The sequence below is a fragment of the Lagenorhynchus albirostris genome, chromosome 12, assembly GCF_949774975.1.
Source record: "Lagenorhynchus albirostris chromosome 12, mLagAlb1.1, whole genome shotgun sequence".
NCBI classification, from domain to species: domain Eukaryota; kingdom Metazoa; phylum Chordata; class Mammalia; order Artiodactyla; family Delphinidae; genus Lagenorhynchus; species Lagenorhynchus albirostris.
In genome coordinates this window covers 14,905,259-14,919,025 of record NC_083106.1, presented here as the reverse complement: position 1 = coordinate 14,919,025, position 13,767 = coordinate 14,905,259, and the positions used below count along the sequence as shown (strand labels likewise).

The 13,767-nt window shown below is 40.3% G+C and overlaps 1 protein-coding gene across 9 annotated transcripts in view; it reads left to right on the top strand.

The window, feature by feature from the left end:
- MTHFD1L (methylenetetrahydrofolate dehydrogenase (NADP+ dependent) 1 like) overlaps positions 1 to 13,767 on the top strand; it is a 196,167-nt gene that overhangs the window by 45,654 nt on the left and 136,746 nt on the right. For 8 of the 9 annotated variants that reach the window (XM_060168048.1, XM_060168051.1, XM_060168054.1 and 5 more), the window contains 4 exons: positions 7,830 to 7,966; positions 9,395 to 9,441; positions 11,645 to 11,752; positions 12,651 to 12,725. In XM_060168048.1, the coding sequence (XP_060024031.1) occupies positions 7,830 to 7,966; positions 9,395 to 9,441; positions 11,645 to 11,752; positions 12,651 to 12,725 (367 nt within the window). The remainder of the gene's footprint in view (positions 1 to 7,829; positions 7,967 to 9,394; positions 9,442 to 11,644; positions 11,753 to 12,650; positions 12,726 to 13,767) is intronic. The other variant, XM_060168057.1, reaches the window with a different exon arrangement.

Sequence of the window (13,767 nt, the reverse complement as noted above, 5' to 3'; positions counted from 1 at the left end):
TTCTTCAGAACCTTTTTTTTTTTTTTAGATTCCATATATACGTGTTACCATACGGTATTTGTTTTTCTCTTTCTGATTTACTTCACTCTGTATGGCAGACTCTAGGTCCATCCATCTCACTACAAATAACTCAATTTCGTTTCTTTTTATGGCTGAGTAATATTCCATTGTATATATGTGCCACATCTTCTTTATCCATTCATCTGTCGATGTGCACTTAGGTTGCTTCCATGTCTTGGCTATTGTAAATAGTGCTGCAGTGAACATTGTGGTACATGACTCTTTTTGAATTATGGTTTTCTCAGGGTATATGCCCAGTAGTGGGATTGCTGGGTCGTATGGTAGTTCTATTTGTAGTTTTTTAAGGAACCTCCATACTGTTCTCCATAGTGGCTGTATCAATTTACATTCCCACCAACAGTGCAAGAGGGTTCCCTTTTCACCACACCCTCTCCAGCATTTATTGTTTGTAGATTTTTTGAGATGACCATCCTGACTGGTGTGAGGGGATACCTCATTGTAGTTTGGATTTGCAATTCTCTAATGATTAGTGATGTTGAACATCCTTTCATGTGTTTGTTGGCAATCTGATATCTTCTTTGGAGAAATGTCTGAGTCTTCTTCCCATTTTTGGATTGGGTTGTTTGTTTTTTTGTAGCTGAGCTGCATGAGCTGCTTGTAAATTTTGGAGATTAATCCTTTCAGTTGCTTCATTAGCAAATATTTTCTCCCACTCTGAGGGTTGTCTTTTCGTCTTGTTTATGGTTTACTTTGCTGTGCAAAAGCTTTTAAGTTTCATTAGGTCCCACTTGTTTATTTTTGTTTTTATTTCCATTTCTCTAAGGGGTGGGTCAAAAAGGATCTTGCTGTGATTTATGTCATAGAGTGTTCTGCCTATGTTTTCCTCAAAGAGTTTTATAGTGTCTAGCCTTACATTTAGGTCTTTAATCCATTTTGAGTTTATTTTTGTGTATGGTGTTAGGGAGTGTTCTCATTTCATTCTTTTACATGTAGCTGTCCAGTTCTCCCAGCACCACTTATTGAAGAGGCTGTCTTTTCTCCATTGTATATTCTGGCCTCCTTTATCAAAAATAAGGTGACCATATGTGCGTGGGTTTATCTCTGGGGTTTCTATCCTGTTCCATTGATCTATATTTCTGTTTTTGTGCCAGTACCATCCTGTCTTGATTACTGTAGCTTTGTAGTATAGTCTGAAGTCAGGGAGCCTGATTCCTCCAGCTCCGTTTTTCTTTTTCAAGATTGCTTTGGCTATTTGGGATCTTTTGTGTTTCCATACAAATTGTGAAATTTTTTGTTCTAGTTCTGTGAAAAATGCCGTTGGTAGTTTGATAGGGATTGCACTGAATCTGTAGATTGCTTTGGGTAGTAGAGTCATATTCACAATATTGATTCTTCCAATAAAAGAATATGGTATATCTCTCCATCTGTTTGTATAATCTTTATTTTCTTTCATCAGTGTCTTATCGTTTTCTGCATACAGGTCTTTTGTGTCCTTAGGTAGCTTTATTCCTAGGTATTTTATTCTTTTTGTTGAAATGGTAAATGGAAGTGTTTCCTTAATTTCTCTTTCAGATATTTCATCATTAGTGTAGAGGAATACAAGAGATATCTGTTCATTAATTTTGTATCCTGCTACTTTACCAAATTCATTGATTAGCTCTAGTAGTTTTCTGGTAGCATCTTTAGGATTCTCTATGTATAGTATCATGTCATCTGCAAACAGTGACAGTTTTATTTCTTCTTTTCTGATTTGGGTTCCTTTTATTTCTTTTTCTTCTGTAATTGATGTGGCTAAAACTTCCAAAACTATGTTGAATAATAATGGTGGGAGTGGACAACCTTGTCTTGTTCCTGATCTTACAGGAAATGGTTTCATTTTTTCACCATTGAGAACAATGTTGGCTGTGGGCTTGTCATATATGGCCTTTATTATGTTGAGGTAAGTTCCCTCTATGCCTACTTTCTGGGGTTTTTTTATATAAATGGGTGTTGAATTTTGTCAAAAACTTTTTCTGCATCTATTGAGATGATCATAAGGTTTTTCTCCTTCAATTTGTTAATATGGTGTATCACGTTGATTGATTTGCGTATATTGAAGAATCCTTGCATTCCTGGGATAAACCCCACTTGATCGTGGTGTATGAGCCTTTTAATGTGCTGTTGGATTCTGTTTACTAGTATTTTGTTGAGGATTTTTGCCTCTGTGTTCATCAGTGATATTGGCCTTTAGTTTTCTTTCTTTGTGACATCTTTGTCTGGTTGTGGTATCAGGGTGATGGTGGCCTCGTAGAATGAATTTGGGAGTGTTCGTCCCTTTGCTATATTTTGGAAGAGTTTGAGAAGGGTAGGTGTTAGCTGTTCTCTAAATGTTTGGTAGAATTCACCTGTGAAGCCATCTGGTCCTGGGCTTTTGTTTGTTGGAAGATTTTTAATCACAGTCTCAATTCAGTGCTTGTGATTGGTCTGTTTACATTTTCTGTTTCTTCCTGGTTCAGTCTTGGAAGGTTGTGCTTTTCTAAGAATTTGTCCATTTCTTCCAGGCTGTCCATTTTATTGGCATATACCTGCTTGTAGTAATCTCTCATTATCCTTTGTATTTCTGCAATGTCAGTTGTTATTTCTCCTTTTTCATTTCTAATTCTATTGATATGAGTCTTCTCCCTTTTTTTTTTCTTGATGAGTCTGACTAATGGTTTATCAACTTTCTTTATCTTCTCAAAGAACCAGCTTTTAGTTTTATTGATCTTTGCTATTGTTTCCTTCATTTCTTTTTCATTTATTTCTGCTCTGATCTTTATGATTTCTTTCCTTCTGCTAACTTTGGGGGTTTTTTGTTCTTTCTCTAATTGCTTTAGGTGTAAGGTTAGGTTGTTTATTTGAGATGTTTCTTGTTTCTTGAGGTAGGATTGTATTGCTATAGACTTCCCTCTTAGAACTGCTTTTGCTGCATCCCGTAGGTTTTGGGTCATTGTGTTTTCATGTCATTTGTTTCTAGGCACTTTTTGATTTCCTCTTTGATTCCTTCAGTGATCTCTTGGTTATTTAGTAGTGTATTGTTTAGCCTCCATGTGTTTGTAGTTTTTACAGATTTTTTCCTGTAATTGATATCTACTCTCATAGCACTGTGGTCGGAAAAGAAACTTGATGCGATTTCAATGTTCTTAAATTTACCAAGGCTTGATTTGTGACCCAAGATATGATTTATCCTGGAGAATGTTCCATGAGCACTTGAGAAGAAAGTGTACTCTGTTGTTTTTGGATGGAGTGTCCTATAAATATCAATTAAGTCCATCTTGTTTAATGTATCATTTAAAGCTTGTGTTTCCTTATTTATTTTCATTTTGTATGATCTGTCCATTGGTGAAAGTGGGGTGTTCAAGTCCCCTACTGTGATTGTGTTACTGTCGATTTCCCCTTATATGGCTGTTAGCATTTGCCTTATGTATTGAGGTGCTCCTATGTTGGGTGCATAAATATTTACAATTGTTATATCTTCTTCTTGGATCAATCTCTTGATCATTATGTAGTGTCCTTCTTTGTCTCTTCTAAGAGTCTTTATTTTAAAGTCTATTTTGTCTAATATGAGAATTGCTACTCCAGCTTTCTTTGCTTTCCATTTGCATGGAATATCATTTTCTATCCCCTCACTTTCAGTCTGTATGTGTCTCTAGGTCTGAAGTGGGTCTCTTGTAGACAGCAAATATCTCAGTCTTGTTTTTGTATCCATTCAGCCAATCTGTGTCTTTTGGTGGGAGCATCTAGTCCATTTACATTTAAGGTAATTATCAATATGTATGTTATATTCCCATTTTCTTAGTTGTTTTGGTTTCATTATTGTAGGTCTTTTCCTTCTCTTGTGTTTCTTGCCTAGAGAAGTTCCTTTAGCAGTTGTTGTAAAGCTGGTTTGGTGGTGCTGAACTCTCTCAGCTTTTGCTTGTCTGTAAAGTTTTTAATTTCTCCATCGAATCTGGATGAGATCCTTGCTGGGTAGAGTAATCTTGGTTGTAGGTTTTACCCTTTCAGCGCTTTAAATATGTCCTGCCACTTCCTTCTGGCTTGCAGAGTTTCTGCTGAAAGATCAGCTGTTAACCTTATGGGGATTCCCTTGTGTATTATTTGTTGTTTTTCCCTTGCTGCTTTTACTATGTTTTCTTTTCATTTAACATTTGATAATTTGATTAATATGTGTCTTGGCGTGTTTCTTCTTGGAGTTATCATGTATGGAACTCTCTGTGCTTCCTGGACTTGATTGACTATTTCCGTTTCCATATTAGGGAAGTTTTCAATTATAATGTCTTCAAATATTTTCTTAGACCCTTTCTTTTTCTCTTCTTCTTCTGGGACCCCTATAATTCTCATGTTGGTGTATTTAATATTGTCCCAAAGGTCTCTTGAGACTGTCCTCAATTCTTTTCATTCTTTTTTCTTTATTCTGCTCTGCGGTAGTTATTTCCACTATTTTATCTTCCAGGTCAGTTATCCGTTCTTCTGCCTCAGTTATTCTGCTATTGATTCCTTGTAGAGAATTTTTAATTTCATTTATTGTGTTGTTCATCATTGTTTGTTTGCTCTTTAGTTCTTCTAGGTCCTTGTTAAACATTTCTTATATTTTCTCCATTCTATTTCCAAGATTTTGGGTCATCTTTACTATCCTTACTCTGATTTCTTTTTCAGGTAGACTCCCTATTTCCTCTTGATTTGTTGGGTCTGGTGGGGTTTTATCTTGCTCCTTCATCTGCTGTGCATTCCTCTGTTTTTTCATTTTGCTTAACTTACTGTGTTTGGGGTCTTCTTTTCACAGGCTGCGGGTTTGTAGTTCCCATTGTTTTTGGTGTCTGCCCCCAGTGGCTAGGTTTGGTTCAGTGGGTTGTGTAGGCTGGTGCCTGTGTTCTGGTGGGTCAGGCTGGATCTTGTCTTTCTGCTGGGCAGGACCATGTCCGTTGGTGTGTTTTAGGGTGACTGTGACCTTATTATGATTTTAGGCAGCTTCTCTGCTAATGGGTAAGGTTGTGTTCCTGTCTTGCTAGTTGTTTGGCATAGGGTGTCCAGCACTGTAGCTTGCTGGTCGTTGAGTGGACCTGGGTCTTATCGTTGAGTTGGAGATGTCTGGGAGATCTCCAACTCGTTCAATTCGTTTTTACTGTAGTCGACAGTGAATAACATTTGTTTTACAAAAGGTGTCATTTCTTTTTCTAATGTTTTTTGCTCATCTGTGCCTGGACATGTGACAGAAACGCAATGGAAATAGTCTTTCACCTCAGCAAGCTTGTAGTCCTAATGCCCCCTGAAAAGTTAGATAATAAGCACGAAATGAGTCCTGTGGGAAGTTGGAGGGAGCAGATAAATATCCTAGGAGAAGATGTGGAAGCTAATGAGCAGAACCCCCAGTTCCATTTCCATAAACTCCAGGCTCTTACAGAAAAAGAAATTAGGTTAACGTGGTGCTTATTCTTTCCTCAGTCAACTTGATAGTTTGGAAGGTGAGCTAAGGATCGTGAGACGACAATTAAGCCAGATTTTGTTGCCAAATGTAGGAATTGAGGTGAAATAAAATTTTTTTGGTAGCTCTCCTTTGATTGCTCCCCGTAAATACTTCCTCCTTTCTGCTTTTCCTGAATTGTATCAGTTGGCAGAACGCTCAGCAGTCCTGTGTTTCTCATTAAGAGCTGGACGCCTAGCTGGAGTTTTTGGGAGGTCATCTCTGGGCGTGTCTGCTTTTGGCTCTCGCCAGCAGCATTGTGAGCATATCCTTAGGGATGAAAATCTAATCCTTCATGTGACACATTTAAGTAAAGCCTCTCTTCCTTTGCAAGAAGTAAATACCAGTACAGTACTCAATCCACCCTACATCTGACCTGCATTTTCTTTACGTAAGATCGTGATGCCTGTGGCTCTTGGTTAGAAGTGCACGTCACCGAGGAGCATTCCAGTGGGATCACTAGCTCCCTGCCAGTGGCCTCCTTGTTGCTCCATCCAGTGACCGCTTTTCACTGGACTGCATTTGAGTCTGGGGACGCTTCCATGGCTCCCTTCGAAGATTCCCCTGTCACACCTCTGCCTCCTGTCAGAGTTTCCCGAACTTAATACTGCTCCTTCTTAGTTTCCCTTTGCTCTCTTCTAACTATTCCCTAAGAGACCATGTTCTTAACAATTCTGTCTTTATCCCTTTTGTACTCTGTTCCCTCCACTGGCTGATCGTCCCCATTCCCATGCTTTAAATTACTCATTATCGATAATGATTTCCATCCATAGAAATAACCTAGTGAAGTCAGATGACTTGCCTGGGTTTAATTTCCAGCTCTACTGCTTACTAATTGTGTGGCCTTGGGCAGGATACTTAAAATTCCTGTGCCTTAGCTTCCTTGTTTATCAAATGAAGATTAACCCAACAAATAGAAAGCACAGAACCTAGCATATTAACTACCCCAAACCCACCCTCACTTTTATCTGGCGAACTCTCATTCATTTGTCAGGTCTCAGCTTAGATGTTACTTCCACCAGGAAGCCTTCCCTGCTGTCCCAAGTCTACTTGGATCGTCCTGTGTGCTCTCATAATATAGTGTAATTGCCCTGTTTCCTCTGTCTCAGCGTTTCTCACATTCATTGTAACTGCTCATTGATCTCTCCACATCTCCCATCGGCCATAAGCTCTGTGAGGTCAGCAGTGGAGTCCAATGTGGTCGTCACTGTGTCCCCGGGGTCTAGTTACCTGGACACAGTGGCACTTAAGAAATATTTGCTGAAAGAGTGATTGATTGTATTGCTGTGGTGGACGGAGATAGTTGTATTGCTTCTTTGTGGTCACATCGCTGGGTTTTTTGGGTCAGAAAACTCTGTCATCAGTTTTGTTTTGGTTGAGCGTCCTAGACAATCTGGCTCACAGCATCTAACCCACAGAAGACTAAATTGTAAGGCAAAAGAAGCTTTTAAACTTGTAACAGTGGTTAGGATATGCCAAGGAGCAATTTCATGGGTCTTTACTTGGGAATGTAATAGACGCCTGTCCCATTACTTAATTCTTTGATGTGAGCCTCTGATGCTTGGCTCTGTAGGGTGTGTGCTCAACAGTGAGCTCCCAGAGCAGACTTGACCTCCTGAGTGTGCTTAGGAGCTGTGGACTTACTCCTTCCCAATACTGCAAGGGAGAGGCTGAGTGTGTCTGTAGGAAGCTACAGGAATGCAGATATCTCCTCTTTAGGACAAAGAACTTGTCTAACTGTAAAAGCTATCAGGAAATGAATGGGCCACCCTGGAGGTAATGAGCCTCCGGCACAGCTTGTGTTTAAACATGGCTGGACAAGCCCCGGACACTGATATCTAGAAGGAGATGGACGAATGGGGACATTAGAATCCCTTCCAAAATGAGAGTCTGGCCATGCCTCACCACCCCTGGACCGTTGACTTAGGCCTCGTGCCCACTTAATGCCCTTGGTAAATGGCCCTGGAAGAACAAATGCCAAATTATCCATCAGCAAGAAAATGACATCAGCTTAATTATTTAAATCGTTTTGATGAATAACTCTTTGCCGTTTCTTGAAGTTGATAGTGTTATTGGCACTACTGCTGAATTAACTTTTCTTTCTTGGCACTCTTGGTAAAGATACGTCTATATCTTGATTTTAGCTTAAGCGCGGACTTTTGTGATGTGGGTAGACCATAAAAAGATCCAAGGAAGTTGAATGGTTCAATGATTCTGGAGTGGCCTGGTCTCTCTCAGTCTCCTCCGAGTTGGTTCTTGTACCATAGATTGACTGTGCATAGGTTGTCTAGAAAATATTAAATTTACTATTCCTTTTCCCCCACACCAGGATCACACCCACCCCTCTGGGAGAAGGGAAAAGTACAGTTACAATTGGGCTCGTGCAGGCATTGACTGCGCACCTGAACATCAACTCCTTTGCCTGTCTGAGGCAGCCTTCTCAAGGACCGACTTTTGGAGTGAAAGGTAGTTTATTTAACAACTAGTATGTTTTTCAGGGCAAAATTTATCACCAACAATCGTGGAGTTACAACCTACTAGAGGAACTGATACATTTCATCTCTACATGCACTCCTGCAGCGCTCCCCCCCCCCCCCGCACATTCAGGAGGTCGCCGCAGCATGATCCTCCCGCAGAGAGAGCTTCAGGGGGGAGGTCTCAGCGGAGCCCCTCAGGAAGCCGATTCCCTTGCTTCCCTTGAGCGATGGTTGGGCTCTTGCTCGGGACTCCAGCCTTGAGCAGAAAGCCTTCCATTTCATCAGTACCTTCTTTGCCGAGCGGTTTTGAAACTCAGCTGTTTATATTGGTGTTTTGTCATCCCAGCCAAGCTAAAAGGTCTTTCCATCCAAACCGTTGAGAGATCCCTTCGGTCAGCCCCAAGCCTCATGTCACTGGAGTTGCTGCGTGCGCCCCAGGAGCTCTGGAAACCGGCTGTGGACCGGGAGATGTGATGAACTTCCTCTGTGGCTGTGGTTGGGCTGCGATCTGGCACCTCCACAGTCACTAGTCTTGCTTCATGGATTTATCATGAATCATTCTTCAGCTCACTTTATAATAGCCTTTACTGCTGCAATTCCTGCTGCTTCTCGGTACTTTGTGGGTTTTAGCAGTATTATATTTATATTACTGTTACAAATATTAACAACTCCTAACTTTAAGTACTGTTAGAATGTCATACATTATGTAGTGCACTGAACACTAGATGTGGACAAGAAGCCTGGGGTTTTATTTGTGGCTGTGCCTCTTAGCGCTGTGTGACCTTTAGCCAGTCATAACCTCTCTGAGCTGCATGTGTAAAAGTGTAAAAGGTATCTAGTACTAGGCTTACCAGATTATCGTGAGGCAAAATAGTGTATAAAAATAAGGTCAACTGTAAAATGATGTGGACACAGAAGGTATCATTGTTTTAGGATAGAGAAGTCTTTTTAATGTAATAACTTTACTATTTTGGGGGATAAGCAGCATGATAAATCATATATACTATTAACTAAAATAAACTGACGGACGTCTGTAATGTGTAAGTCTGTTGATCAGGTAGATTTTATTTAGGAAAGTTTTTGGTACTTTAAATGCATGTGCCGTTTAGGTGAAGCATAGCCACATAGATCTAATAATAAATTAACGAAAGAATCTCATGTTCGCTGTAACACCGTTTGCTGTATTCTGCTTACCCCCCTTTTAAACAAAGAGACCAAAGTCCTTCAATTATATAGTGGGACGTAGGGTGAACTTTCTGCACCTACTGTTCTGCTTTGCCTGAGACGTATTATTTCTCACTGCCTCTTTTTATTACATCTTACGGGTACGTGCCTCCCTGTTGGGCTTGGGGAGCTGTGTCCCTGGGGCTCCTGTACTTGGCAACTCATTTCAAATGGTACCTGCTCTGTTGTTTAGGAGGAGCTGCAGGTGGTGGATACGCCCAGGTCATCCCTATGGAAGAGGTAAGATTCCAAGAGACACGTGTCTTGTGTCACTGTTTTTCCCTCCTGGAACCTTTTCTCTGTGCTTCTGTAAATACAGGCCCACAGTACTTTATCCTCAATCCCAAAGTTCTGAAGGCTCTGAAAACCAGAAATGTTTGCCTGACCCATTTGGGGGAAAACCTGACATTTACTGTTAATGAGCTACTTATGGATTTTGTCTGTGCCACTAGGTGTAAATATTCATATATTTTGCTGCAGAAATATTATTTTTGATTAATGGATGCTGACCTGGACCCTGCTTGGAACGTTTTATAAATAAATTATGTGTCCATCACACTACCTTTCTACATTCCAAAAAATTCTGAATCCCAAAACCCAGCTCAAGGGTTCTGGATGATAGGACGCAGAGCTGTGTCTCCGTCATCATCTGTTACACTGCTGAATTCAGGAAGGCCTGGACTCTTCCCTTCTGTGAACTGAGACTCCAAATCAAATCCACAGGTTCCACATTCATGGTTTTGACCAACTGCAGCTTGAAAATACTCAGGAAAAAAAAATTTCCAGAAAGTTCCAAAAAGCAAAACTTGAATTAATGCACGCTGGTAACTATTTTCGTAACGTTTACATTGTATTGAGTATTATAAGTAGTCTAGCAATGATTTAGATTATACCGGAGGATGAGAGTATGTTATATGCAAATACTACGCTATTTTACATAAGGGACTTTGAGTATCTGTGGATTTTGCTATCTACAGGGTCCTGAAACCAATTCCACATGGATACTGAGGGACAACCATAGTTCCAAAAAACAAATGGTCCAAATAGGCCAATGGTGTCAATTCTTATTTCTGCAAGACCAGTTTCTACACCCTGTATTAACACCTCCTTGTCCCCTGGATTTAACCAGTGACCAGGTCCCGTCAGTTCCACTCTCCACATCAGCCTCTTGGTCCAGGTCCTGAGAAGTCTTCCTAAAGGCCTTGTCCTTTTCTGTTGCCTGCATTTCAGCAGTTACTCCGTCATGCTCCGGCCATCTCTCCACCCCCAGTGTCTCAGGTTCCCATGCCACCCTCCCTGCCTCCACCCTGTCAAACTCCTTGCCCTGTGTTCTCTTGGTTCCAAGTCTGGAATGTTCTTCCCTTTCCTGCCTTCCCTGGTCAGCTCACATTTCAAATGGTTCCTGCTCCGTCGAGGTTCTGTTCCATCCCACGGATCCCCTCCTGCTCTGTGTTTACCTCCGTGTGGTCCCATCGGGCTGTGAGGAGTTAGACCCCCTGGGCCCCAGCACTTAGCAGTGTGCCCAGCACGTAAGAGGTGCTCACTAGGAAATATTTGTTGATTTTGTTGAAGGAATAGGAAAGGGTTTTCTTTTTACCCACAGGGATGTGAGCATCATGGAAGCTAGAGGGAAATTTTGGATAATCTTCAAATGTTGGGGGTGGGAGTGAGAAGGGGGTGGGAGTGAGAAAGCATAGTCAAGGCTTGGCTGAGAAAAATAGCCCCAGGCCTCATCTGCAGGAGGATGAGTAACAGTCACAAGCCAGGAAGCTCCAGAGCCAGGGGGCCAGGTTGGGGATGGAGTGTAAGGAACGTGGCCTGGGGAGTATTGAAAGGGCGCTGCTGACCTGCTGTCATATGGCATCACCTGCATGGCCCAAGTTGGGCCAAACTGAGGGACAAGGTAGTTAGAACTATCTGAAAAAGTTAGCAAATTACAAACATGCTGATTCTACAGATAATAATCACGTGTGCACGTAAGATTAGAAGAAAAATAACGAAATAGAGAGTTGTGAGAGTGATACTTTTTTTCTGTTTCTCAGGCTGTCACATTCTATATTGTTCTATTGCTACTGTGTGTTTTATTCCCTGCCTTATTCCAAAGTACATTTGATATGGTACTATTTTCTTAATTATAAAACAGTGCATAAAAGTACATGAAAAAAGAAAACCAAAATAAGGAACCCAGTCATTAAGTCCATCAGAATTGTTTCACTCTTAACCTGAGAAAGGAAGAATTTGCAGTAGAAAGTCTGTGCAAGTATTCTTTGTTGTCAAGTGGAAGACTGACATTTTCTGATCTTTGGATTCAGGCTATATAAAACATATCCTAAGCATTGTAAGGGTATGTCATTAGCAGAATATTTTGTTTATTTGGAAAGTCCTTCAGTACTGCAATGGTTGTTTGAAACAAGTAGAAAGATGTTTCCGTTTCATTTTATAGTTCAACCTTCACCTGACTGGGGACATCCATGCCATCACCGCTGCTAATAACTTGTTGGCCGCTGCTATCGACACAAGGATTTTGCATGAAAATACTCAAACAGACAAGGTGAGAAAGGCTCCTTGTTTTAAGATGCCCAAAAGGCCATTTTGGGCATGTTATCCTGGGATTCCTGGATTAAGGAATTCATGAAAAAACTTTTGGAGTCCGAAAGTTCTCTGAAATTCTATTCAAAATGTTGTGAATTGTATATATGTCCTTATTTCTTAAGGAGAGGATCTGTACTTTGGTAAGGTTCTCAAATTAGTTTATGACCACTACCAGGTTATTGGGAGAATTATGCTAGTTGCTCTTTTTAAGCCAAATTGTCTTCAAGACGAACCTTTAGTTTTAAAGGTAATTGGTAGACAAGTTCTCTTAGTTTTGCCCATGGGTGTAATCTCTGGTCTCTGCTAAGGGGGTTGGAGAGATATCTTTTTAAGATTCTGATATTACAGGCAGCTATCATAGATGCCCTGCTAAACAGGTCAGACCCCCTTTTTGGGCCTCAGGGCTGTAGGGTCTGAGAGGTAAATCACACACCTGAAGGGGACAGACTACTAGATGCTAATTCCTCATAGACATAGGACATGGATAAAAGTGGGAATTTCTGACACATTTTACAAAGGTCCTAACATCCTCCAATTAAACTAACTCCCTAGTGAGTTTTTGAAGCCAAAAATAAATATAGAGATAAATTTTAATTTGGTAGTTATAAGGCTGTAGATCAAGAAATGTATTTTCATACAAACTCTTTACAATGTGCATTATTGCAGATCTAGTCGAATTTATTAAAATGACAGAACTTCAGTCTAAATTGTTTACATTAACCAAGAATTTTAATAGGGTCTGTAATCTAAACAGTTTGGTTATAAATGTAATGAACTTCGCCATATTCTGTAAATTGTCCAAGTTCATGGTTGGCCCTTAAACTTTTGTGAGTTTTGTTTTTATTTTGCATTTCTAGGCTCTGTATAATCGACTGGTTGCTTCAGTGAATGGTGTTAGAGAATTTTCAAAAATTCAACTTGCTCGGCTGAAAGTAAGTTTCTAGTTAATGGTTCTTTAAAAAGAAAATACCCTGGAAACAAATCAGAAAAATTGTCAGAACCAGAAATTTTGAACTTGATTTGATTTTGGTTTTCAGATGCTTTTTTTGGATATTGAACTTTAAATAGACAGAACAATGTAACAGAGACTGCCCAGAACTAGCTGCCTGAGGCCTTGATCCTGCACCAAAAAGCAGGTGGACAAATTAGTTCACCCTTATAGATGTCAGCTTCTTCATCTATAAAACGAGAGCACCACTCTGCTGAGAACTCTAGTCAACTAACAAATGAAGATTGCCAAGAGTCTTCCTCTTCATGACAGTTCTTAATTTTCTAAGAAAGACTTTGAAAATTCATCTATTTCAGTTTTTATTGTAGCAAGATTCTAAGATTGTATTTGTGGATGTGCTCTTAATTCTTATCCATTTTACCATTTTCTAGTGCTCTTTGCTACTTAATGCCCTACTATCACATAGATTTTCCCTTTGCTTTTTTTCAGACTAAAAAATAACTTTAATGGTATAATCTACAGCCACTGGTTGGTGAGAATTGGTTTAAAAAATTCATCCCCTGGCTTCTTACCGAACCAAGTTCAGTTTGTTGAGAATAACGCACAATATGGTATCCTCAGCATCTCCAGTGTTTATAGTTTGTTTCCCAGATTCTTTTCTATACTTTATCAAAAACCACTTTGTTAGAGTGTTTTCTTTATAGAAAGAGATGCTTTAAAAGTTTTAATTTTTTTCTTGTGGAATTAGAAATAACTTGAAAACGTAGACATAATCGTTACTTAAATTATTGGTAGGGACTTCCCTGGTGGCGCAGTGGTTACGAATCTGCCTGCCAGTGCAGGGGATATGGATTCGATCCCTGGTCCGGGAAGATCCCACATGCCTCGGAGCAACGAAGCCCGTGTGCCACAACAACCGGGCCTGCGCTCTAGAGCCCGCGAGCCACAACTACTGAGCCCGTGTGCCACAACTACTGAAGCCCACGTGCCTAGAGCCCATGCTCCACAACAAGAGAAGCCACCGC